Source organism: Pagrus major, chromosome 12 (genome assembly GCF_040436345.1).
Source record: "Pagrus major chromosome 12, Pma_NU_1.0".
Lineage (NCBI taxonomy): Eukaryota > Metazoa > Chordata > Actinopteri > Spariformes > Sparidae > Pagrus > Pagrus major.
The window spans coordinates 661,619-688,328 of record NC_133226.1 but is presented as its reverse complement, the minus strand read 5'-3'; the positions used below and the strand labels follow the sequence as shown (position 1 = coordinate 688,328).

Genomic DNA, 26,710 nt, shown 5'->3' with positions numbered 1-26,710 from the left:
ATCCCCTGGCCCGCTGTCGTAGCTGAGAATGCCAGGTCCCGCTACGAGGGGAAGAGATTGCCCTTGGCCAAGAGTGCGACGAGGCAGCTTCTCCCCGTCTTCCCAGAGCTTCTGGATGAGGTGGCGCACTCATGGAGAGACCGCCCTTACAGCAGCAGGAACCCGATTCCCGGAGCCTTGTCCCTCGACTGTGAGGCGATGGAGAGCCTGGGTCTGCTCCGCATGCCTCCGACATCATGACAACCTTCTACCGTGGAACCACCGAGAGCATCCTGACCAGCTGCATCACTGTGTGGTACGGCAGCTGCACTGCATCCTGCAAGAAGTCCCTGCAGCGCATAGTGAGAGCAGCTGAGAGGATCATCGGTGCCTCCCTCCCCTCCCTCCAGGACATTTACAGCACACGTCTGGCCAAAGCACTCAGCATTGCGGGCGACCCCACCCACCCCAACCACCAACTCTTCAGTCTCCTGCCTTCCGGGAGGAGGATGAGGAGCCTCCGAGCGAGAACCAACAGACTGAGAGACAGTTTCATTCACCAGGCCATCAGGATGCTGAACTCCCTCCCAGCGCTGCCCCCCCTTCCTTCTCCGCCTGCTGCCCCCACTAACTATGGACATTGTTGACACCCCCCCCCCCCCCCCCCCCCCCCCCCAATGGCACCAGCCACTTTTACAACTCAAAAACACTTTAAAATCTATTTGCACTGTGTAAGAATGTTTACAATTTCATTGTCATAGACCAGTTTAGACCATTTTATACTGTCATATTTATATCAAACTGCCATATTTATATCTATATTTATATCCAATCCCAATACTGACATACCTATTCCACACTATTTATATCTCCGGACTTTATATTCCCAAATGTCTCTTAGCTGTACATATCTTATTTTTATTTTTATTTTTAGATCTATATTTCTATTTTATTTTATATTCTTATATTTCTTATTTCTGTCTGGATAGAGGGAAACACAATTTCAATTCTCTGTATGTCTTGTACATATTGCAGTTTTGACAATAAAGTCGACTTTGAATAGAGCCACTCGTTGCAGCACACCTTCACCCTCGGCTGTCAGCGGTGTCCTCCCGGAGCCCCAGCCTGCCATCCAAGTCTGAGCGTTTTCAGTCAGCTCTGACTGAAAAGGTGTACAAGACGGCGGCGCTTTCGGCCAGGGTGCTCAATGTCCTCTCCCTGCTCACGGCTTATCAGGCTGAGTTGTGCGAGGATTTTGTGCAGACCCAGGACCCAGTCACGTGGGAGGAGATACCGGTCATCACCGACCTGTGTCTCCGGGTCCAACGTTGTGCGGTCCAGGCCACGGGAAGATCGCTGGGGGCGATGGTTCTGCAGGAATGGGCGCGGTGGCTCAACCTCGCCGACCTGTCAGACCGGGAGAAGGACAATGTCCTGGACATGCCCATTGTCCCGGAGGGGATTTTTGGTTCCGCGTTGGCCTCCATGCAACGGCGGTGTGAAGCCAAAAAAAAGGAAGACGAAGCTCTCCAGCTCTGCCTCCCTCGAAAGCCCCCAGCTCCCTCTCCGCCTGCACAGCGCAAAACCTTCGCGCAGGCTGCTTCCCACGTTTCACAGTTTAAAGTACCTAAACTGTCGAAGCCCCGGCCCGCCCCACCTTCCCTGCCTGGTCGGGCCGGCTGGTCCAAGAAGCCCTCGGCCCCGGCTGCAGCTCCACCGGCACAGCCCGTACAAGCTGCCGCCACCCAGGCCATGAAGAAGAAGAGAGCGGCCTGACCGGCCCTCTCTCCGCCGGTGATGCAGCTGGACGTTCCCCGTTCTCCAGCTTCGCCGGTGTGGCTTTCGAGCGTGCGCCCAGGGGCCCCCCACGCCCCCATCTCCCAGCTGCCACGAACCGGGAGAGATGGACATTTGACAGCAGCGGGTTCAGCGGTTCCCCCTCTCTCATGTCCACACTGCACTTCTAAATGATTTAGAGACACAAACCATGTACAAAAATTACAACAAAACAACAAATACTAACGTGTGCCTCTTCGGAGGGTTGCTAATGCCTTAACCATTGTTATTTTATATCAACTTTGCCGTTTCTCAACTTCATTTTACCCTTCGCTAAAACAGGAACTCCGCAAGGATACCTGGGAGTCACTTTCAAAATAAAAGCATGACCCGAAGTAACACCACAAGCAAATCTTACACAATAAAAGAAACTTTTTTCAAATAACACAAATTGGGTTATTTACAGCTACTATTTCTAAACGTAGAGTATCACATCATTTGAAGCTCATCAATTGACCACTGTAGCGCATATCAATAGGTCATACGTGGAAGTAGCCATGGTACAGCAGCTGAGACCTTTTGATTAAGGGAATTAAGATGGTAAAATTGCTGCTCTTTTGGAGAGTTGATGCTTGTCAATGCGTGGAGGAGCTGCTGGTTCCAGAAGACTTATTTTTCACTCTAAATTTCATCTCCAAGTTTTCATGTAATAGTCTCTTTATGATCCTCCATATGGGCAATATGGCCTTAAAATACTATTGTGATATTTTTAGGCTATATCTCAATACACAATATACAGTATATCTCAATATTTGAAATGTCACAAAAGCACTTTATAAATGCTAGGACTGGGCGACAAAATCAAATATCACAATAATTATGTAATACAGCCTTTAAAACCAGGAAAAGACAACACTTATCATGTCATATCACGATATAACAATATCCAAAATCTAGGAAAAATATAAATATAAAAATATCATATAGATTGCACAGCCCTGTTCCTCAATATAAAAATACAGAAGCCTTCTAAATAAGTTGAAGAAAAGTAGCAATATACAAGAATTTTGTTTAAAAACAAAAACAAAAATAACTAAAAATATCAACAGAATGTGAAGAAATAGCAGTATTGACATAGCACAATACTTTTTATTGTGTTGTGATATTTACTGAAGTTAGCATGCTAACCAACTGTCCTGTCTCGTAATACCACTTTTAACCGGAAAAGGTGATAGTGAGTAACTGTATCGTCCAGTCTGCCCTGAGTCTAAAGACACCAGGGTGGTTTTGTTGTGGGGTTTGGTTCCTGTCACCCCCAGGCTGACCCTGTTGCAGCCCCTGCTCAGGCCAGAGGTGGACGCTGACTGATGGCCAACCTACTCTGGTGATATCCTGCCCTATATTTGTTGGTATATGAGAATGAATATGAGTGGCGGCCAATTCTTACATATTCCACCTTTAACCACATGAGGTTTATGTTATGGCCATTAGTTATTATTTATTTCAGCTTTGTTCCTTAGGAATCATGTCTTCTCTGTCAGTATGGTATTGTGGATGGCTCTAAAAACAATACCAATAAGATGCTGCTGCCATCGCTAAGGAAAAAGTGCCAGTCAGATAGGTGAATCAGAGCAGTAGCAAATTCAGAACCCTTTGTTGTTGTGATCGGTAGCAAAACAAATTACCAAAATTAATGAAATCATCTTAAGCTGATCAAGAATCTGATACAGGGTTTGTCCTGGCACCAAACAGGGCAGTGGTGGTATGTGAATCACCGCCACCGTCCTATTTGCACAGGCCAAGGCCACAGCGAAAAACTTTTTGATTGGTCATTTACATAACATTTTAAATTCATGCCAACTATCCATAATTTCAGATACTTTAGGCTAATCTGTTTATAACAACTCAAAAAGATGGCAAAATGTGTCCTTTCAGTAAATATATTTTATTTAAGTGTGTTCCAGTGTTTCTTTAAATGAAATATAACAAAAATAAAAATATACTAATTGACAGTTAAAGTGCCAAATATGTGAACTGTCTCCGTCAAACAGCAACGTTTTTTGTTTTGTTTTTTAAAAGAAAGAAAAAGAAAAAGAATTCACAGGACACAAATTAAGCCTTTAAACATCACAGCCATCAAAATGTGGCCCCATTACAGGGTAGTTGCATTGGATTGAAGTTTGGGCATGATAGCATACACAATATAGACCTACAACATACAACATTTAATGTAGAGCCACAAAATGTGTATAATAATAATAATAATAATAATAATAATAATAATAATAATAATGATAATAATAATGATAATAATAATAATAATAATAATAATAACACTAATTACATATTATCTTATTCTTCCTCTTATTATTATTATTATTATTATTATTATTATTATTATTATTATTATATTTTTGTTGTTACATTTACATGAATGAATGTGAAAAAGAATTGTGACTTTAGGGCCATTTAGACAATCCTGCAGAATTTTTCAGTAAGATCATTGGACTATTTGGATTTATTCATACACAGCCTTTTTTAAATACATGGGAAAGTGGTATATATAGCTGCTAGCTTGAAATGCTACACTAGAAGTTGATACGTGTGGAGCTTTTAACCTGTTTATATGACGATAATGATCGATAGAGTGCCAGGGCTTGTGAAAAGGTAAGATGGGCCGGTGTAAGCAAAAGTGTCTGACCAGTTCAATAATGTGGTGGCCCACCCGGACTTGCCCCAGTGTGCCAGATGACCAGTCCACCACTGCACCTGTTCAAATATCAGGACACCGCCTGACACCATAAGCTCTTCGGACTAGAGGAAATTTCTTTGAGGAAAATTGAAGTTTTATTTCCTTTGCTTCCATTCAGATATGCGGACATAGTCAGGCACCGTTTTGCCCACATGGACCATTTTAGGTGGTGGCGTCCTGGAATTCAGCAGTGGTGGCCACCTCCAAAAGTAATATGCACGAAAGAAAAGGATGTTTTTGTAGTTGTAGTTTTTGTCGTAGTTGACTTCTCTTCTTCAGTTTGTGTGTCCACAGGCTTGTTCCTTTGACTTTTTATTTAGTTATTTATTTTTATTTTATTTTAGTGTTCTATCACAGTTGGTTATCTTTTTTTTACTGATGATTTAAGCAGGACAGCTTTGTGTCCATCCAGGCCTTAATGTGCTCCAATTGTCAGTCACTTCACATTGTCTGTTAACAAAGTACAAAATGGAAATCAGCTTGTTGGCAGTTGAAATTTGTCACTTTCGAGCTGCATAGCTGTTTATGTTTTTTAGACCAATTTCTTTGTCAGGCTTTTCATTCTATTTTCCTCACACTCCTCCATCAGCTGCAACTGCACAGTAATACCCTCTCAGCAACATTAGAGATTTATTGAATTGAACTGATGGTTATAGCCATACAAGACCAAAGTCGGTGTGCGTGTGTTTGTGCATGTGTGTGTGACTTTGGCAGGTGTTTAGAGTGTGTGTGTAAAGAGACATATTATCTGAGGCAGGTGCTCGCTTGTTTTATAGTTAGTCAACTTTGTGTGTTTGTGTCCTCCATTCTCTGTGTCAGTCAAACAAAGAGTGTGTGTGATGTCGACACCAAACACACCTGTCAGATCTGCTTCACTCACCACACAGGTCTTTCTGTACATCTGACTGTCTCCTCCATACCTGTTGCACTCCCTCTGATTGGAGCGTTCAGCTGAGCCCTGATTGGCTGATACCAGTGAAGTGACCAAGAGAGAGAAAAAGAAACATACAGAGCCACAGATACTAAGAGAGAGAGAAGCATGCGATTGCTATATTTACAACAAGCAGAAAACAAAGCGGAGCGTTTTCTGAGGAGCTCCTCATCAGAGCTGTAAGTCTGTGAAAGTGTGTGTGTGTGTGTGTGTGTGTGTGTGTGTGTGTGTGTGTGTGTGTGTGTGTGTGTTTGTGTGTGTGTGTGTGTGTGTTCGAAGTCTTCAGAGTTTCAGTGGTGTGTTATTTTAATAGGCCTATGTTTGTGTGTGTTGTTATATGGACTGAGAAGAAATCACACTCAAGTTCCACAGTCTTAAGTAAAGTTGGGTGGTGTGCAAATTGCATAAATCAGGATTCCATTTTGTTTTGTTTGTGTTTTTTGTTTTTTTCACCAATCAAACCTTTTTAGAGATGTCATCATGTGTCCATATCTCAGTCCTTGGCAGTTTTTCCATGTATATTGTTCTAGAAATGATTGACAAAACCACATAAACAAGACCTAAATTGTAATAATCCAGGCTGATCTTTTTATTTTCCCTGAAAATGCAACTTTCCAGTTGTTGATAACCAAAAATAATCAATATTGTTAACCGTTAACTAATAACCAATAAAATTAAAAGTGAAATCAAATAATTATTTGATTCAGAGTCAAGATATCAGAACAATGTTTGAGAGTGAGCTTCTGATGTACTTCTGCTGTGTGCTTGAGCTGAATTGTGGGACAATACTTTTTGAATTTTAGCCAGGCAACAGCAGGTCACACCCATCTCAGGCTGTTGGGCAAGGCTGAATCAAAACATTTAAAAGCCCCAGTGCGTAGGAATGCAGTTGGTTACCGATAACAAGTGTCTGTTTGGACATTTCCAAAACGTTTTTCCTTCATTACTTATAAAATCTCTGTACAAATTACTAACCTACAGTGCAAAGCACTGACCTTTGACCTGTTAACTGTGTTGTACACCTACTGTCTGTCTTGTATTGATAAATCAACCAATTGCAGATGTACTTGTGTAACTGAAATTATAATTCATTTTCACTAAAAGTTCAGCATTTTGGTCAAAATTGTTATTATAAAGAAATAGAAATTCACTTTTGTTTATTTTTCTGCAGTGATAGCGTTCCCTACATTACTGTTAGTGTGTGCATTTTTGCTCCCGACTTACAATGTTGGTACTGTAATTCGATTTATCTATGTGGTACACTTAAAATAGTTTCTAACATTACTTCAATTCCAACAGTTCCACATGAAGCTAAGTAGCTTGAGGGCTGATAATGTTAGTTATCACTTCGCCCTGTTTGTGACTTGAGCACCGTTTCAAAACTCTGTTAATGAAAGGGAGACAGGTAATGCTCGCTAAACCCCCTCCTTTGTGTAATGGCTGAGAAACACAGTAATTTCAAAGAGGCTGCTAGTGAATCAGCAGGTGTTTAAATAACATGAACTAAAAGGTAAAGTCTGGTGGGAATCAGTGCTAAGGTTAGCTACAGTTAGGGATAGCTTCCACTTGCTAGTTAGCCTAGCTTGGTCCAAATACTTAAACATATTACAAGGAGTTTTTAAATGGTTATGAATGAAAGTATGGCACCAAAACAAAGTTTTTGGTTTAACCCTTGTCATCTTTTGTCTATACGGGCCACCAGAATCAACATAAAATGAAAGTTCCTTGTGGTAGCGCGATGGGTCCTCCCAATTGTTGAATGTTGTAAAGATGTCTTAAATTGATAATGGGACATGGGCTATGTGGACCATATTGACATAGGGTAAATAATATCTTGTAACGTTTGCACTAAGAATATAATTTATATTTTCTTACACCAACATCGGGCGCAATTCAAATATTAGTTTGAAAAGTACTTTAAAATGAATCCATTTAGCTTCATCAGTGAACAAAGTGCCGTAGTTGTCCCAATAAACAATCAGCCTTGACTGACTGTCGCAGCTGCAGCATCTCGTTCGATAGAGCGTACAGGCCCAGTGGTGGAGCTGTGGCAGGCCAGCCCGGTGGCAGGCGCCTGTCTGCCCTACAGAGACATTTTAGTGAAGAGGGAGGATGAGTGACCCCGAGAGGCAGAGGAGACCAAAACTACCGCTTATAAACCGATAAACCATACTAAAAAGGTGGATGGGACTTGTCTCACCCAGGTATAATGGGTGTGACGCCAATGGTACAGATTAAATAAATGAGATACAATGTGTTTATTAGTTTGTTAGTGTATATTTGAACTGTGGACAGCTGCTTATAGTCTTTATGATAAGCTAGGCTAACTATTTCCTGATTCCAGCTCTGTAGCTTACTTGATTGATATTGATTGACTGATCTCACACTGTGAAAGACAGTGAATGAGAGTATCTCCAAAGTGTTGAATTCTTCCTTTAAAGTCCTTTGGACAAATTAGCTGATGTAGTATCATAGTGAGCAGTGTGTCTTCACAGATAAATGTAGGGGACTGGAGTTTGGATGTGATGCAATAAAGCTGATCTAAATGAGAGCACCTTTTAAGATGGTTAACAAAGGCAGCCAGACTGACCACTCAAAAGGTTTTTATAAATTAACTTCCTTATTGTGCAAGTGTGTAGGAGTGGCTGGATGGTGTGTGTGTTCCCAGTTGAGCATGTGTGTAGTGAGTGTGTTAAGGGTTTTCCTTGTGCGGTATTTTAATTGATACCTGACATTTGAGGCTTTTCTAATGAGTAAGGTAAGGTTATCACCACCCGCCACCTGTGGTCTGAGTGCGTTGTGTTGAATGTGTGTGTTTGTGGACCAAGTTTGTGTTGGAGTGTTTAATTTAGGCTCAGTGAATGTGTGTGTTGTGATTTTACAAACACTTAAGTTTATTTTGTTGTTCCTGCAAATTAAGAAGGTTGTGTGTTTGAGTCTGTTAAGTGTTTATAATGCTCCTTGTGTTGTGCTGTGTTTGTGTGTGTGTGTGTGTGCGCGCGCACGTGCGTGTGTTCATTACCTATATTACTCCTTGTCTTGCACCTTGCAGCTGTTTTGTATGTGTGTTTTGTCCTCTAATCCCCAGTAAGCAGCAGTCTGGTATTATGTTACACATCCAGAGTTGTTGTTTTCCCGGAGGCACAAGAAAAAAACTACAGACAGGATAATGAAAGTATTGCATGTCAGAGCAGAAAGTCTTAACTCACTTCTAGTTCACATTCCAGCCGCAGAAAACAAAATACCACTAATCTTCAATCTACTAATGTAAGAGTGATACCAGTAGCTACAATTGTAAAGTTTGTTCTGAGGAGAGTGCAGGAGGAAAGGACATGGGGGTATCCTCTAGGGAGCAGGAATGCAATCAGTCAAGTTTATGACTATCTCTTCAGATGATTTTGAGATAGCTCACTGCACCAAGAACTGGATTCCAGTGTCCAAGATGGTGTCCGTGTTGTGCTGTGACAGCACACATGTATTATTGTCTCTTTCCCTTGGCCCCACCCACAGACTTTACATTGAGATGACATAAAACACATTAAAATAAGTTATAGGGTCTGAAAAATTCATACAAATGTTAAACATTTATGGTTTAATCAAGACTAAAAATCAACAACTGCAATAAAGTTTACCACTTCCATCACCTTAGTTTAGTGTGTTAGCATGCTAACATTTCGTACCATATTTCACAGCAATCCATCCAGTAGCTTTTGAGATATTTCATTCAAAACCACAAATGGTTGACTGCTGGGGATGCTAGAGGAAAAGAATAATCAAAATTATGAAGAATGTATCATCTGGGGACCTTGTCCATACAAATTTCCAAGGCAATCCATTTAATAGTTGTCGAGATATTTCAGTCTGGACCAAAATGGTGGACCGACCAATCGACAGAAAATGAAGAAAATCAATGCTGCAAGTGTGGCTAAAAATCATAATACACAGAGTAACAATTGACCTTGTTTGTAGTTGAAGAAGTCTTGTCAACAGTGAAACCAAGGTGTGGCTTAACATAAATACACACATATCATGCAACTAGTTATACTCTTACTCAAATTCAAATGTAAATTGTCTGCAAAAAACTCCTACCAGAGATTTTAAGGAAAAAATTTCCAACTTTACGTTTAATGAGAACAAAATGGACATGTAGCTGTTTTCTTACACTATGGGAAATCCTCAGTTATGAGTCTAAGAGCTGACAGGCAGCATCTGGAGGTTTTACAGTGAGAGTTGTCTCATCCATATTAATGTCACCACCATTATGTAGAAGTGCATATTTTACAGGCTGGTAGTGTTAGTCCCATCATTGTCCTTAGTACGACCAGACTCTACAATCAGTCAGTATTTTGTTGAGCACATTTGGCAGCCGTCTTCTCCTATCCTTCACTGGACTTAGTGTTTGCATGTCTTTTGTTTTGGTTTGTTTGTATGACTCAGAGAGGATGCAAAACTGCCCAGAAGAAAAAAAACACCTGTCCCTCTTTACTCAGTCCTTGTGTTCTGGCAAAGATTTTGCTAAAACTACAGACATTAATCATAACACATGATAGTAAAATGTTTTCTGGCATTCATAGCATGACCCTTTAAATTCTGTTAGCTCTCCTCCTCCCTGGACTGCACAGGACAACCACTGTAGGGGGCGTGGCCTTGTGGCTGTGTACGTATTGTGTGACTCAGGAGGTAAGGAGACACTGACTAGAGTGACTTGTGTGACAGACTGACTACTGCTCAGTTCAGCAGGACCAGCCAGTAGTCAGAGCTAGCCAGCTGTGCTGCTGCTGTCAATGTCTGCACTGGAAACAAAGAGATTCCCATGGAGCTTTGAGGGCTACTAGAAGCATATTTAATACCAGTCGTTAAAGTTTCTGTGTGGTACCTGTGTTGTCGTTTAGCTAGCAGCTCAGAGAGCCTAAAAGGCTGTCAGTGTCTGTGAAGGGGTGTCAGTACGTAGACGTGCAGTATCCCTGTTGTTTACCATGGGACCATCGTCAAGGGAAAGAATCTGAACCACTGCTCAACTAATGTGCCAGATTGTTTGTTACACAGAACATTCTAGATAGGAGCTGCTAGAAACTGAAAAAGTTTCAAAAAATACTTTTGATTGGACAAACCATCTGTGTATCACCATCTATCATAGACTATGTCCAACCAATCAGATCAACAGTAAGAGAGTGCTACCACCAGCAGAGCCAGTTGGCAAATTAAACTCTTACTGAAGCCAGTTTAGAGAAGAGTGAAAACATCTTTTCCATCGAGAAAAGCCTCCAATGCCAAACAGTAAACAGTTACTTCTCTTGCTGGTCATCACACCATAACTATATCATAGCTACCAGTAGTTCCTCAAAGGACAATGACTGGTTCATCACTGCATGTTCCACCAAAAACGCATTGCTTGTAGCCTCATGTGAACTCATGTGAACGATGAGTTTTGATCAGCATATATTTGAAAATGAGCAGAGAGTCACAGGCTCCCACTCAGGGATGGAGGCTGGGGGTTAAGGTTAACCTTTGATTAAATGGCATGAACATTATTTTTTATATAAATTTCAAGATGCAAGTCGCACCTCATCTATGTTAGTGCTCAACACGGGAGCCACCCAGGGTTGTGTGCTCATCACCACCCAGGTTAAAAGAAGCACAGAAAAAGGCTCTACTTCCAACAGAAACTTCTTTCCAATCTTTCCAACAGAAAGATTCTGGTAATCTTTTACAGTGGAGCAATTTAAAGCATCCTAATTGGAAACATCACAAACTGGCATGATTGGTGCACGGCCCAGGACATGAAGGCTCTACAGCGATTAAAACTACCCAGAACAGTGGTGCCATATACAGAGCATCAGTGACATCAGTGAAGTTCGACGTCTGCGCAGAGCTCAAAGATACTAAAAGACAACACCCACCCAGACACAGTCTGTTCACCCTGCTGCCATCTGACAACAGATACAGAGGTATCTGCTGCCATACCACCAGAATAGAGAGCAGCTTCATTCATTAGGGTGTGAGACTCCTCAATTCATCACCAACACTCCATTTTCCAAAATAGATGTAGCACAAAGTTCTCAAACATAGTTGCGCTTTTTAAACCTTTGTGCTTTAAAAATGACAATAAATTCACTTTGTAACCTTGTAGCCATGTAAATGATCAGTTCTATGTCAGCATTGGCCTTGCAAGGTTCAGCATGATTTAAAACAGTAGATGGTGTGTTGAGCCATTTTCAACCTATGAACGATAATGATATTCATTCATTATTAATACCAGCATTTATGTACAGTAATATGATTTACTTTATGGTTCAAAACACATGTTCATATGTGCTATAACCTTTGATAAAATGATATCCAATAAAGCAGACCCCTCTTTCATTCAATACATTCAGGGGTTTTGCTGATACAACCTTACTTGGTCCAGTTGGACCTGCAGCCTGTGGTGGCTAATATTAGCTAATGTTAGCAACAGTGGGTGATTTGTTAATCTATAACAGGGGGGATGGACCGGTTTGTTCCATTCATCTTCAACTAGTGAACTCTTTTGTTGGTTTTGGTTTCAGTGTCATAGTCTGGGCCATAACTTGCAAAAGCCTCAGTCAGATAAAGGACCAATGACTCAGGCAGACTAGACTAACATATTCAACTTAACAGCCTCTCTGCCCCGGTGCTCTTTCTGCTACTGGGGGATAGAGAGGGGGTGGCAGGCTAACGGGGGATGTATTTTGCTCATTTTTCTAACAAGGGGGATGAAACCCCCAACCGGTCAAGGTAGATGGCCACCCACCCTTGAGTCCAGTTCTGCTCCCAGGTTTCTGCCTGTTAAAAGACAGATTTTTCTCGCCACTATCGCCAAGTGCTTGCTCATGGGGGAAATGTTGGGTCTCTGTAAATAATTAATCAAGGAGTATGGTCTAGACTTGCTGGATTTGGAATATTTCATGAGATAACTTTTGTTGTGAATTGAAGCTATACAAATAAAGATTGACTGATTGATTGATTGATTGATTGATTGATTGATTGATTGATTGATTGATTGATTCCTCCTCATCTCCCCTCAAATTTGCCAACTGCTGAGCACCGCTTGTCACCAGGGTTATCATTTATATCAAACTTTTGTCATGTTATCAGCATAATTTCAAAAGTGCTATAATCATCCCACAACTAATTTTGTTTGATAAGTATTTTATAGGTTTTAGAGTTCTATCCCTTACATCTTGTTATGTTTTATACTTCTGTGCATTTGACATTTTGTATCAAATGACTGTTTTACCGTATGCTTTTTTTCCCCTGAATTTTGGTTTTTACCATCTATTTCCTGTAAAGCATCTAATGGTTGCACAAATTGTATGATTATTATTATATTAATATTATTAATATTATTATTATTATTATTATTATTATTATTATTATTATTATTATTATCAAGTCGACTTTTCAAATATGAATGAAAACAGTGAATCAGACTGCAGGGAGGTGAGAGAGTTAAAGAGCTGTACCGAGACAAGAGCAGGAGATGAGTCATGGCTGTGTCTTTAAAGAGGTCATGCCTCATACCAGCACAGTTATCAGCAGTATGTGACAGTGTGTGTATGAGATGATGGTTGTTGGTTACAATAACAGAGATCACTATGATAGCAGAAATATTTGTTCCAGCTGTTGTCGAGGTGCTATGACCTTTAACCTTTGACCTCCTAATTTTCAGTTTTTGATGTATTGAGGACTGAAGCTAACTCTGCTGACTATCGACTACAATACATCAAGACACATTAAGATTACCTGTCAGATAACTAGTTACTTTAATGTGATGAACTTGTCTAGTTTGTGTCACTTTTGGTTACGAAAATGTGACTAAAAACAGAAGGTTTAAAATCATAAATGTATGCTTTGATTTTGAACATTTGTCTTGTCACAGTTGTGTAGTTGTCTGTTGGTATTCCCCTCTGTCTCACTCTCTCCCTCTTTGTCTTCTTCCATTCATCTCCACTGACTCTCTTTGTGCTCTTTTGTTGTTGGTTGACGTAATCAAGCTTAATAATTGTTTGAGTTTCTGTGCTCCAAAAAGGAGAGGAAGAAGTCATTACAGGAATGAAGTGCCACAAACCATTTCCCCGGCAACTGCTCAATGCATGTGTCTATGTGTGTAACATTGTGGTGACACAGAGATGTTCAAACAATGACTTTGTGGGGACTAACTAATCTATCAACCCTACTGTTGGAAATTCTTTTTTATATTAGACCAATGGGGAAATGGAATGTGGCAAAACTGTCCCTCCTGTTCAGGTGATTTCAGGGTGTTGTGCCTGACGCACATTCTTCTGACAAGCTTGACAGGTTTCATTTTAATGGGCCTTAGTTGTGCACCTTTGTGTGTGTGTGTGTGTGTGTGTGTGTGTGTGTGTGTGTGTGTGTGGTACAGGTTAGTGTTTCAGTATTCTGTATGAGGTTGTGAATACTCAGCAGTGGAATGTCCTCAGTTAATAATATAAGTGGGTGTGTTTTTGTTAGTTGTGTATTGTATTCTGTATTCCTCTCTCTATTTAAAAAGATGTATGTTTAAATGGCTCTGTGGGCGGAGGCTGGAAACAGCTCTAAATTTAATTAAAGACTGCTGTGTTTGTTATCCCATGACAAAAATATTTGTTTCATTGTATATTAATTCTAATATTAAAAATACTTTTTTAAATGTAATGTCAGTGTTCTCCTGGATCCTAGAACCATGGTAACATAGTGTATCTCAGAAAATGAATGCATAATTAACCACAGTAAAACGCACATTAGCTTACAATCAATAAAAGCAGAAACATTAATTCAATGAAACTTACATGCAATGCTTCATACATTTAATAGTCTCTTGTGGCTGTACGGAATGTGAAAATAATTATCCTGGAAAGGACAATAAAATCTATCTATCTTAAATACTTTTGTAACCCCTTTTTCCTTAGTGTTTATAATCTACACTGAGGTCCCACCCAATAAGAATAAACAGGTCCTAAGTACTCAGCTAAAGATGGTCAATTTGCTGTGGTTCTTCTCTACTGAATTAAGCAAGGGACTTTATCACTTGAGTGAGAAAAAGGAAAATAGCATGTAACTAGCGCGGTGCCTCCACTGAAAACTTACTGTGCTATGTTATAGCAAAAATTATGTAAGCCTTCAGAACTCAAGTAAATACAGTTTACTCTAAAAGAATGTTAAACAACAATATGTAAAGGTAGAACACAAACATTTATTTTGCTTTAAACCTTTTAGATCTTTGGAATAATACCTTTAAAGGAGAAATGCTTCAGAGATGGATAAGTAAATAGAAAACAACAAACAAAACACTTGTATGCTTTAAATCAAGACAGTTATTACCTGAAGCATCAAAATGCTCGTCCTCTTACCCTTTTAGATCAATAGAACAGTTTAAGTTTTCTTCAACAAACCAATAATGAAATGTGTATGTAGGTGTATGTGTAATTTTTAATCAAAAGATATAATTTTTACTCAAAAAGAGTACACTTTTAACCCTTACTGTTCCCTCACATCAATGAAATGAAATGTTTTAATTTGAGCTCAAACTCAACCTTTTTAATGAAAATAAACCTATGAGATTTTTAGCTTATTTGTAAACTAAATCAAATTGTGGTTCTCCTTTAATAAACCATTCACTTATAAAATAATTAGATGTGTTCCTAATATTTTAACTGTATTCACACCTATTGAATGTTCAACATATGATATCAATAACATGAATGAATAGAAATATCAAACCAGAGTGCTTTTGTGTACTCAAAACACAGTAATAGTACCCACACCTGTACCAATGTATCTTCACAGTTCACATAGAAATAAAGATGAATGATAATGATACCATGGAAAAATCTAACCCAAGCGCTTGGATAATTTCCCTAACCGTTGGGGCCCATTCGTAGCGTTGGTGCACATGAAAATGTTATCCAGTCATAAGAAGTTAAACTTTGAAACCGGGACAGTTCACACAGTCTGCTTTAACACAGTCCCGTGCCGCTATCCTGCACTCGTTTCCCGTTCCAATGTCAAGTACTCACGCAACCTCCTGTTGTAGATGCAATATGGCATTAGCCAGCCAGGCAGTAGAGCGATGTCCAGACAGCCCCGTGACGACTCCCGTAGCCCAGGCTACCGGCCGACACGTCCTCGTTATCTGCCGTCACCTCGTCCGCCGTCCGCTCTGTCCTCTCGACCCGCATGAATGTCGAGTGGAGACTTCCTCGTGTCCGTGTTGTGAAGCAGGCTGGTTCTCTGCCACCGAGCTAACTCATAACAGAGCTAATGTGGGAGACCATGCTGTTGCGGCTCGAGAAAAAAAACTTCACCGTCGTGTAAACTAAACACAGTCGACTGAGATACGTGAAAAAGAATACTCTGAGCGATTAAGTCTCTCTGGGCAGTGCAATATCTGGGCCAACATTAAGTTCGAGTCTCCAAACATTGACTTTTCTCTCTCTGCCGAGGAAAAACACAGCCAGCTCTCCTCTGTCCCGGGGAACTCTGGGATATTTCCTCCCGCGAAAAAAAACAATAGTTTTTATTAAACAGGAAAAAACTAAACCTTTATCAATTTTAAAGACCATAGACTATTTTTAAACAATATAATACATGAATTACAGAGTTAATATATAACAGTATTAATTAAACAAGACTATCGCGCAAACAGGAAAAACAGAGGATTCTGGGAAATGGAGTCCTACTCTACTCTGTGTTCTAGAAGCAGTATAAAGGGAGAGACTGCATGTTTTTGCCATCACTAAGATTACAGAAACACAGTAAAATAAAAATGAATGTTTTTACACATTTTTAGGGAACCCTACACTTTTACTATGTAAAACTACATATCTTTAAAAAGACAGTATTGTGGCTTTAGTTAGTGTGAGAAATCGCCAACCCAATACCTGAATAAATGTTGGCAATATACGTTTCTGCAAACCACATATATGTTACATTTTTACATTTCTTTATCTTAAATATACAATTTTATGTTGTGACAACGTTGTGCTCTGGTTAGGTTTGGGCAAAAAAGCTACTTAATTAGGGTTAGGAAGCGATCGTCTTTTGGCTTAAAATACCTGTTTTGGTCACCACAAACATGGCTGAGGTGTCCCGAGGTCTTGTCAAGGCAGTTTCTTCACCACAGCTAGAGATGTACCAGCCTCCTTTCAAAAATATCCAATTTTTGTTACAGCAACCATGGCTTGAAATTGCCCAAGGTCTCCTTAAAAATATCAAGTGGTTTCTCACTTACAAATCTTGAACTGCAATCTCGAACTGCAGTCACTTGCATGGCAGCCTTCTCTCTTACAACAGCACCATCCCCACCACCTCCAGAATGAAAGTCAAGTCGTAAACATGTAATCTGAATGTGATGTGAGAGGTATTGTAGAAATATGTTTATGGTATGTTTGACACTTACAAAGGTACACATCAGTGGTTTGCCGAAACGTTCACCCAAAATTTTGTTCTGGAGACTGGGCTGCATGAACACTCCAAGCTAGACTAGACACACACACACACACACACACACACACACACGCACACACACACACAGTAAGCCATGTAGTTTGCTGTATGTCTCATTGTGTATGATTATGTCTTTAAACGGCAAGTTTTTTCGTCTTAACAGGTTTAAATGTGGCATCTTGGGGCCGATCCTTACTCGCCTGTAGCACCAGAAAATCAGGGGTTGCAATCATGTACATATGTGGCAAAGTGTAAACTGAAGTGAGCTAAATTTCAACTGCATTGTGCATGGACCTAGTAGGCTTTACTTAACTGATCATTTACACTCATTTGCCAGTTTAAACCTAGTCAAAACTAATGCATTCTAATAAAGCAATCCTGCAATTAATCCTACCCTCATGAAGGTCATAATGTTGAATATTTGTAAATTGAAACTGCTCTAGAGAGGGTCAGAATGCAGATGAAACCAGTACCAGATGTTAAATACGGGACTGTTTGGTCCAATATTCAACATTCAGCCTCACAAGATGACAGGAAGTAACTATTTGTTATGTAAAGATATAGTGGAGTAAAGATGTCCTGAGCAGAGAGTGACGTCACACTCCCTCTCTGTGTTTTGTTATTGAACTTCTCTGTTTTTTGTTTTGGAGCCGGTCTGGCTACGCATGCATCTTAGTGCATGTGAGCCCTAAGATACCCCTATTTTATTTATAAAATAGACAGAGCGAGCAGGGTTATGTGTGTTCTGACATATGCCACTTTTAGGGACAAACACCAAAATCAAGACTGCATTTGCATGAAAATAGGTCTACCTGTGTCTTCAAACTTCAAAAGTAGCCCAGCTCTGCTGGAGAACAGCAGACTTTAGCTGAGGGGAGGTGTGGCTGGTTTGTTTTAGTCTAACATGTGGGTGTAGGCCTATGTTGGCTTATTGATCTTAATAAAACAGAAAAAAGTTAGTAAAGTTGTAACAATGACATAATAGGTAAGTGTTAATGCTATTATCAACAATAGTAAGAAACTCACAAGGCTTTAATTAACGTTCTTAAGTGTCTATAAACGCTTAGTTACAAGCAAGTTAGCAAGTTACAAGTGTATTGTAAGTGCTTATAATTTTCTTAGAATCTAACAATAAATGTGTTTGTTATGCTATTATTAACACATATATAGTCTTATTAATGTTAATAAGCATCTTATAAGGAATTTTGAGGACCTTAAAGTGTAACTCTTACCAAAATGCAACCTAGGCTTTTTTTGTGAATGTACCCGAGTCAAACCTTCGTGTAAAAGCATAATTACGACGAAAAAGCCACTTTTAAGATTTTCCATATTTTAGTTTTCGGGTCAAAATCATTTTCAATGCTACGGGCAACTTTACGGCAGCATCAAAATCACTATTTTTAAAACACTCATGTTAGCAGTCGCTTGTTCTGCTCACCACCGTCCTGCCAGTCGAGATGCGTCGATCCCCGAGTGCGACTTAACATGGAGGAGAATAAAGGTGGAAAGCTCCATGTTACGCCGCACTCGGGGATCAACTCTTCTCGACTGGCAGGATGGCTACTGCTACTGCTAACGTGAGTTGTTCAAAAACCTTCTATTTGGTAAACTCTGTGTACACAAACAATGTTCTCAATGCTTGTGTTGATGTGTAGAGACCCTGGTGATACTACGAGCAAAGTTTCATGTTCCTTCAAGTCTTCTTAGTGTTTTAAAAATAGCAATTTTGATGCTACCATAAAGTTGCCCGTAGCACGCAATTGAAAATGATTTTGACCCGAAAACTAAAATACGGTAAATCTTAAAAGTGGCTTATTCGTCGTAATTATGCTTTTACACGAAGGTTTGGCTCAGGTACATTCACAAAAAAAGCCTAGGTTGCATTTTGGCGAGAGTAACACTTTAATCACTATTAGAAGGATCTCAATAGGATCACATTGTTTAGCTGTCTGGCAACAACTTCTGGTGTACACTCACTAGTTGCAGCAGGCAGCAGCTTTACGCAAAAAAACATCCTCTTACCAAAAGGACTGAATAGGTTGTTTGCCAGCAGCTCCCAAAATTACATATATCACTGTTCCCAAAACAGCATAACCATTGCAGCGCACCAGTGACAGGCATACCGGACCTTCGTTAGGTTTATGTAAGAAAACTACTGGGTTATGTTTAGTAAAACATTGTGGTTTGGGTTAAAATAATTATGTTACCTCTATAACTTCTCTTACAAACATACTTATGTTACGTTATGTATGTGACATAACTTAACCATTTTTACATTTAGTCAAGCTAAAAGAACTCTCCTTTGATTTTTCACTCTTTATACTATATGTCCTCACTTCCTTCTTGCAGCCATAGTAATTACTCCACAAGAGGATGTCACCTAACAACAAACATAAAATATGGGTCGTAATAATCTGCTTTCAGAGTTGACCTACATGGTCATTTTTCTGGTGAGGATGGGCTGTATTTTTCTCATGAGTTGATGGAGACAAAAAACACAATGTTAACTGAATATTAGACTGACTGAATGATAATGTTGAGCTGTAACTGTTTGTTGTAAAATTAACCAACTGTTTGCTAACAGGTTCACTGTACTTACTTGATGATTATTAACTTGAACATTCTCAACTTGTTTTTGCGGTTTCCACTGCCCCCCTCAACCTGTTTATCCAACGTGTGTGTGTGTGTGTGTGTGCCCACATATGTGTGTGTCTTGTGCTTGTGTGTGTGTGTATGTGTGCGCGCGCATGCGTGTCTGTGTGGGTTGGTAAACAGGTGATTCACTGCCCCACATACCTGAACAGATAATAATTTTCTTCTGTCTTTGTTCATATAACAAAAGGACTCACATGAGTTTTTCTGGCTCCAGGAACCTGTGGCCTCCTTGACCTCTTCACTGTTGTTGATAGCATAGTTGACCATTTATCTGCTGCTTATTATTCATGCTCTGTAGGCCACTGTGGTGAACAGCTTTGAAAAATGACTAAATTATGAATGTTGTGTCATGGGAAACAGAAAACAGGCATGTGGATAGTCCTGTTCGGACTGGCCGGGCCTGAAAGCAGCAGGCCTGGTTTATTTTGTCAGCCCTGTGGTGATATTGTAGGTGTGTTGGTTATAGATTAGCCAATCATAACACCTATAAAAACAGGCAAAATAGAAGTAACTGAAATACTTACTGACTGAAAAGTATGGGACAGTATTCCTGTTAAAAAGAGTATTTTGTTGTCGGTGATTTCACCAGCTCAGCCATCATTCGGATGTTAGCAAAACACCCTGCAGGTTGAGGAGGAATTTCTTAATGTTTTCATTGTCTGTCTCTCCTCAGGGAGTTTGATCCAGGATACATTGAGGAGTTTGGTACTTTGTGTCCCTCCCTACCTGCTCTTCCTCCTCCTTCACCTCCTCCTCTTGTTTCTCTATCACCACCACCAACACCACAACAACCCGAACATAAACCGCCATCATCCCACCACAACAGACCATGTTCAACAGGAGGAGTCCAATTACGCATCAAGAACAGGTAGGAGAGAGAGAAACATTTGCTAAACCCCTCCCTCAAACAGCTGTTGTCAAATTATTGGCCTCTCAATTTCTCCACATGTTGAAGCAATGGGCTGCAGTTCTGGTTGTAACCTTTTTGGATGGTGGTTTCTCTCTCCAAAAGCAAAAATTTGAGACAGCAAAAGTGTAAGGAATGGATTAAAGTGTGTCCGTATTCTCTAAACCCAAAGAAAACTCCTCAGAGTTGTGGTTGCTTTGTCATTGACTGGGACTTCCTGTCTGTGATAACGTTTCTTTCCAACGTTTTTTTTTTTAACTTTGCCGGACGGTCAGGCGCCCTGCAGGTTAAAACAGGAAGTGATGTCAAATCAGTGATAGGTTTACTGAGCTCATAACCTTGGTGTTAGGATGTCCTGTCTATGCTTCCTTTGTGTGTGTGCGTGTGTGTGTGGTTGTGTGCACTTGTGTGTGTTACAGTCAGAGGATTTATTAGTGTCCCATTGTGTGTTTGTGACTCAGGGTACAAACTCAGATCAACAGACCAGAGACCAGAAAACTACGGAGTCTGCTCAAATTTCTCAAATTTTCTTCCTACTGCTGTTTGTGACAATGTGCCCATCGTGAAACAGTCTCAATTTACTACAAGACCATCAGCAAAGAGACTGACCTTTTCTGTATAGTTATTATAGGTCGTTTTAATGCCTATCACTGGGTCTGAATCCAAAAATTACATTACTCTAAAACACACTTCTTTTTTTTCTGAGTGCTGATAATGAATTAAGGAGTCTCACAGCCTGAGGTAAGAAGCTGTTCTGTACTGTGGTGGTCGGTTAGAGTTAGGCTCTAAAACAAAGTTTACTTTGCTTCACCATCGTCATTTTACAGTTTTTTACTTAATCTTACATAGCCACAAGTAGATTCATTACCTCATCGTCATGCAACATGCAAATAGCTGCATTCTAAAAAAAGTAAAATTGTATGGAAAAATACGTTGCGTCTTTCTTTTGCTTGCCTATATGACAAATGCTCATGCTAGCCAGATTAAGACCTTTACGACATTATGCAGTGGTGCTCTACCACTTTTGTCCACATGGGGCCACCAGAATCAACACAATGGAAAGTTCCTCATAGCAGTCATTTTTTAAATTTATTTCAGGCTTCTATCTTTGTGCTCTTATCATAAGAATCCACTTTTGGCATGTTAATATGTTGTGTACATCATCAATTTTTACCTTGACCTGATTAAATACAAAGTTTCCAAATATACTGAAGTGACAAAGTGTCAAAGATCTTTACAACAGCAGGCGCTAGTGTCGTACTGCTTTTGTCGAAAGGGGCCGCTAGAAAAAAACAAAACTGAAAGTTCCTCGTAGTCACACAATGAAGCTCCAGGAGTTCTTATATGTGAAACTTCTGTGGGTTCAAACAACATGAGATTATAACTAAATGAAAGTGAAATAAAGATATTAAAACCATAATACTGAATGAGCGATTACTGCATGTTAGATGCAAATGTCATATCTATTCAATTGACCTAGATATTAGAAGCCGACCAATACTGGAATTTTGGGGCTGATGCGGGTAACGATATTAGGGTGTAAAAATTCTGATATCATATATCGATATATTGGCCAATATTCTCACAATGATCCCAATGAGTAGTTAAAAGAAATACAGTCTCTTTAGAGGCTGTAGTTTATGCTGTTAAACTGTATTTTTGTCATTCGTCATTTATATAAAAGGGGTGGACAAAACATTATAAACATCCCTGAGTCTACCTTCACTTATTGTCAAGTTGAGTGATTTTGGTTAGATGTTGAAAAAGTCAACCAGTGTGTTTCTGGTCCCACATTCACTCTCTACAAACTCCTACGGCAAATATCTAGCTCTTTAGCTTCTAAATGCACCGATCTATTCACCAGCTAGTCACTAACTTTGCCTGTTAATTAGTCCTGCTGAACAGTGAGTTTCTCAGAGTTTTTTTTTCCTGAAAACCGCTGCATGCTGTGACTGAAAACAGCTGAACCAAAACAGTTAATTGTGGCTGGAAAACCAAAACAATGAAATAGCAATCCAAAAATTTTCTGTAGAGTTGAGTGGAATTGTAGAGTCGGGTCTATAGGTTTGTCACTACCAGTGCTCTGTTTCACATATACAGTACATTGTAATTTGATCCATTGTTAATCTGTGAATAATGATTATAGCAGCTTCAACCATACAAAGGATGATCGTGCTTTAACTCCCACAAGCAAATATTAAAAAAAGAAACAAATGAAATAACTTGTCATTGAAAATCTCGCCGATATAGACATCATACATGTTACGTTTTAAGGTTTTAGCAAGGTGAGGACCCAAATGCAGACACACAGGTGAGGCAGGAATAAGGGAACAAAAGGCGAGCTTTAATAAAACAAAGCTGAAATACAAAAACCAAGAGAACAAGGAAAACCAAAAACGAGTCACAAAGGACAAAATACAAAGTAGCAACAAAAAGCTAAAACAAAGTGCAAACAAAAGCAAAGTGCAAATCAATGAGAAACAAGAGAAACAAAAACCAAAAAACATACCATACATACATGAAGAGACACTGGAGATGACACGACGGGGGAAGACGGCCAGCATCTTGTTATCGGCTGGTTCAATTCCCCTGGTCTGCATGTCAAAGTGTCCATGGGCAAGATACTGAACCCCAAATTGCTCCTGATGTGCCGGTTGGCACCTTGCATGGCAGCCACCGCCATCAGTGTATGAATGTATGAATAACTGTAAGTTGCTTTGGACAAAAGCGTCTGCTAAATGCCCTAAGACAGAGTAGCGACAGAGTCAGACACAGGCGGACACAGGCGGACATGGGTGAACACGGACGAACATGGAACCAGCCGGATGAAGACGGAACCACACAGACGGAAATGGGACGAACTGACCAAGACATGAGGGAGAACAGAGAATATATACAGACACACTAATGACGGGATGAAGAACAGGTGGAGTGAGGAGGGAAAAGGACAGGTGAGGGAAGTAACGGAAAAACACTGGAAGGAGGAACTGAAAAGCTACAACGACACATGAGGGCAACATTTTCAAAATAAAACTGGAAACCAGAGAACATAAACTGGGATCATAACAATACATAAACATTTTCTCCTCATGTTGGTAAAAAAAAAAATATTCTGACAGAATTATATTTCCTATAAAATGTGGTACATGAACAGGGCCATTTTAGGCATAAAGCCCATTAACCTCATTGCTCCCACCACTGATGCTGATAGGAGTCAATGTATCTTATCAACAGTATCAACTAGTCAATCACATCTAATCTACAGTGGCTTCCTGGTTCAACACTCTATGCCATCTCTCACTCTTTTACAGTGTTGTGTGTATAAACTCAGTCTGAACAGACAAGAAGTCTATAAATACTGACACTGTGTTACAGCCAGTTTCATCCTAATATGGAGGTCAGGTTTGCGAAGCACTCGCTCTGTGCATGTGTGTGTAGTTCTGATTTAGCCTACTTTTGGGGACACATTTCAGACTACAGAGTTTATTGGGGACAACTTGACAATTGAGGGACAAAATATGTGTCCCCAATTGAGGTAAAGCGGATTTTGAGGTCAGTGGTTAGGGTTGGGGTCAGGGGCTGAATAATGCATTATGTCAGTGAGGGTCCTCACAAGTACAGACGTGTGTATATGTGTAATGAAAATGGCAGCCTCGGGAGGGTGCTAGTGTGACTACAGATATTCACTCTTGTTGGTTTTTCTTGTGACCTGTTGCCCACCTTTATCATTAAAGACTATGAAACTGTGGAGTCTGAAAAAAAATGTTCTTGGTTCCTGGAAAGCTCACAGCTTGAGGATATACTTTTACTTCGGAAAGGTGACTAAGCAAATAGTATTGAAAGTTTAAGTTTTCTGCTGAACAGCAAAATGTTTGCAGGTGAAAGTAACAACAGAGTCATTAAAATGTGCTCCACTGTTGGTCTCATAGCGTCAGATAAACAGGCAGAATGACTCTATTCTCCTATAATCCCTTGGGCTCTGGGTGGTTATCAGATACCACTGAGGAGAGAGGCGGGGTTAGAGGGGAGGGGCAACGCTTGTGCGTTATTGGTCCAAAAACAGGAAGTGGGCCATCAGAGCCCCCTGAGGCTGGGTGTTTATCTGGAGAGGATAGACTGACTGATTTCTAAACACGCACCGTCTCTTTCTCCTTTTCTCCCCCTGTATCCTTTTTTCTCTCCTCTTTCCTCTCCTCCTCTTTTCTGTTCCTAACTTGCTCCTCTCCCTCCTCTATTCCCTGTTCCCTTGTTCCATCTCCTCAACACTCCCTCTTAAATTTCCTTTCATTTCGTTTCCTTTCCTTTCTGTCTGCCTCTCCTCTTTTCTCTTCAGATATTTCTTTTGTTGAATCATCACATTTTTTACAAAACAACATCACATTATCACGTAATTGCACAGAACACAGACACACAAGCACAATAGAAACAAACTCTCCTGTGCGCGAGCAAGCACACACACGCACACACACACACGCACACACACACACACACACACACACACAGTTTAGACATAAAAAGTGCAGTCTAGTGTCTAGTCTAGTGTCCCTGAACAGAAAGCCCTGTCAATCAATTTGAGAATTAGCAGTGTTCAATCATGTGTTCAATCATGTGTTGGGGGCTTTCGGTGTATGGACAGAACCACGCTGTTGTTTACATTTAATATAGTTACAGTTAACTTCAACAGTCAGTTATCTGCTAACTAAGGCATGGGCACTGTACCTATATATTATCTGCAGTTTAATATACCTTGAGGTCTGATATTCAAGTGTATGTTGTGTTGCTTGCTAGGATGAGGTAGCTGAGGAAGCTTGGCTGATGTGTTTGATGGACTGTGTAGCATACTGCTGATGGCAAGATGGCTGCATGCTGATGAGCTGCTGGATCAACATGCTGTTACATGTAAGCTTCCAGTCATAGCAACATGACATGGTGTTTGCTGGTGAAAATGTGGACAAATATGAATAGAACCTGTCACCAAGGGCTGTATTGAATGTATGGGTGCAGGTACAGAGATTGTGATACTGGGATGCTGGAACATACTGTTGAGCCCAATTCAACGAAATACCGGTTATTGAGAGTTTTTTTTTCTACATTTCTGGTCAGGTGTTTTAAGGGAGATCTATTATGCATTTTTGTTTTTTTCCTTTCCTTTCCTTCACTGTTTAATATGTTCTACATGTAAAAGATCTTGAAAAAGGTAAAGTACATAAGCTCCTCTTTCCCACAGAAAACACTGCTCCTGAAACGCCTGTCAGTAGTCTCGCCATTAACCCATCTTCGTAACATCAACACTATGTCACCATGTCACACATTTGCATGATTTATGCATAGTGGGTAGTTTGGTACGTGAGTACTGATTTAGCACAGCTGCTCTGTTGTTGTTAGCGGTGCTGGGTCAAGTATTTGTGAGCTGACCAATCAGATGAAACTTTGGGAGGACGGGTGGGGACTTTAAAGAGACTGTAGCTAAAACAGAGAGTCTCATACAGAATAGGAATAAAGTAATGCTGCACTAGACAGTTGATGATGCATTTTTTGAGCATTAAAGCATGTAAACCTGTAAACCATTATGACCCCGAAAATGAGCATGTCTTCTTTAATATGCAAAATGTGTTTGAACAATCCTCATATGGGATTTTAACTCCTAGCTGATCGGACACCAGGACTACTAGAAGTAATACTAATACTTTCCATTCCCTCATATAAAGTATATTCATATACACATGCGTTGAATATAGTTTTGACACACCCCAAACACACATACAAGCTATTAATAGTTTCACAAATATGTTAATGACACATTTTTAAACTTGCACACACACACACACATACACACACACACACACACACACACACACACACACACACACACACACACACACACACACACACACACAAACACACAGTTAAAATTTATCAGTATCTACTTTGGTCCACCTATCTCTCTCTCCAATTTTGGTTTCCGGTCAGATCAGACAGATTATTCTTATGGGCTGAAGGAACAGTTTCCCACGGCAACAGATAAGGTCTTGTTCAGAGAGCTCAGAGAGACACACCCTGCACACACAGACGCACACACTCACACTCACACTCAGCTCAGTTTATAGTTCCCCATGTCTCGTACCTCCACCAATCATGTTCAGTTTTGATCCAGAAGCAAATTGAAAATGTATTTATTTTTTTAGATCTACATGTTTGTCATTAAAGAGTGAGTGCATTGTCACTATGTTTATCCATTTTCCAT

The 26,710-nt window shown here is 40.1% G+C and overlaps 1 protein-coding gene across 1 annotated transcript in view; it reads left to right on the top strand.

Annotated features, from left to right (window-relative positions):
• shroom3 (shroom family member 3) overlaps window positions 1-26,710 on the top strand; it is a 94,636-nt gene that overhangs the window by 27,426 nt on the left and 40,500 nt on the right. Inside the window, exon 3 of the mRNA XM_073478546.1 lies at window positions 20,233-20,427. Within this exon, the coding sequence (XP_073334647.1) occupies window positions 20,233-20,427 (195 nt within the window). The remainder of the gene's footprint in view (window positions 1-20,232; window positions 20,428-26,710) is intronic.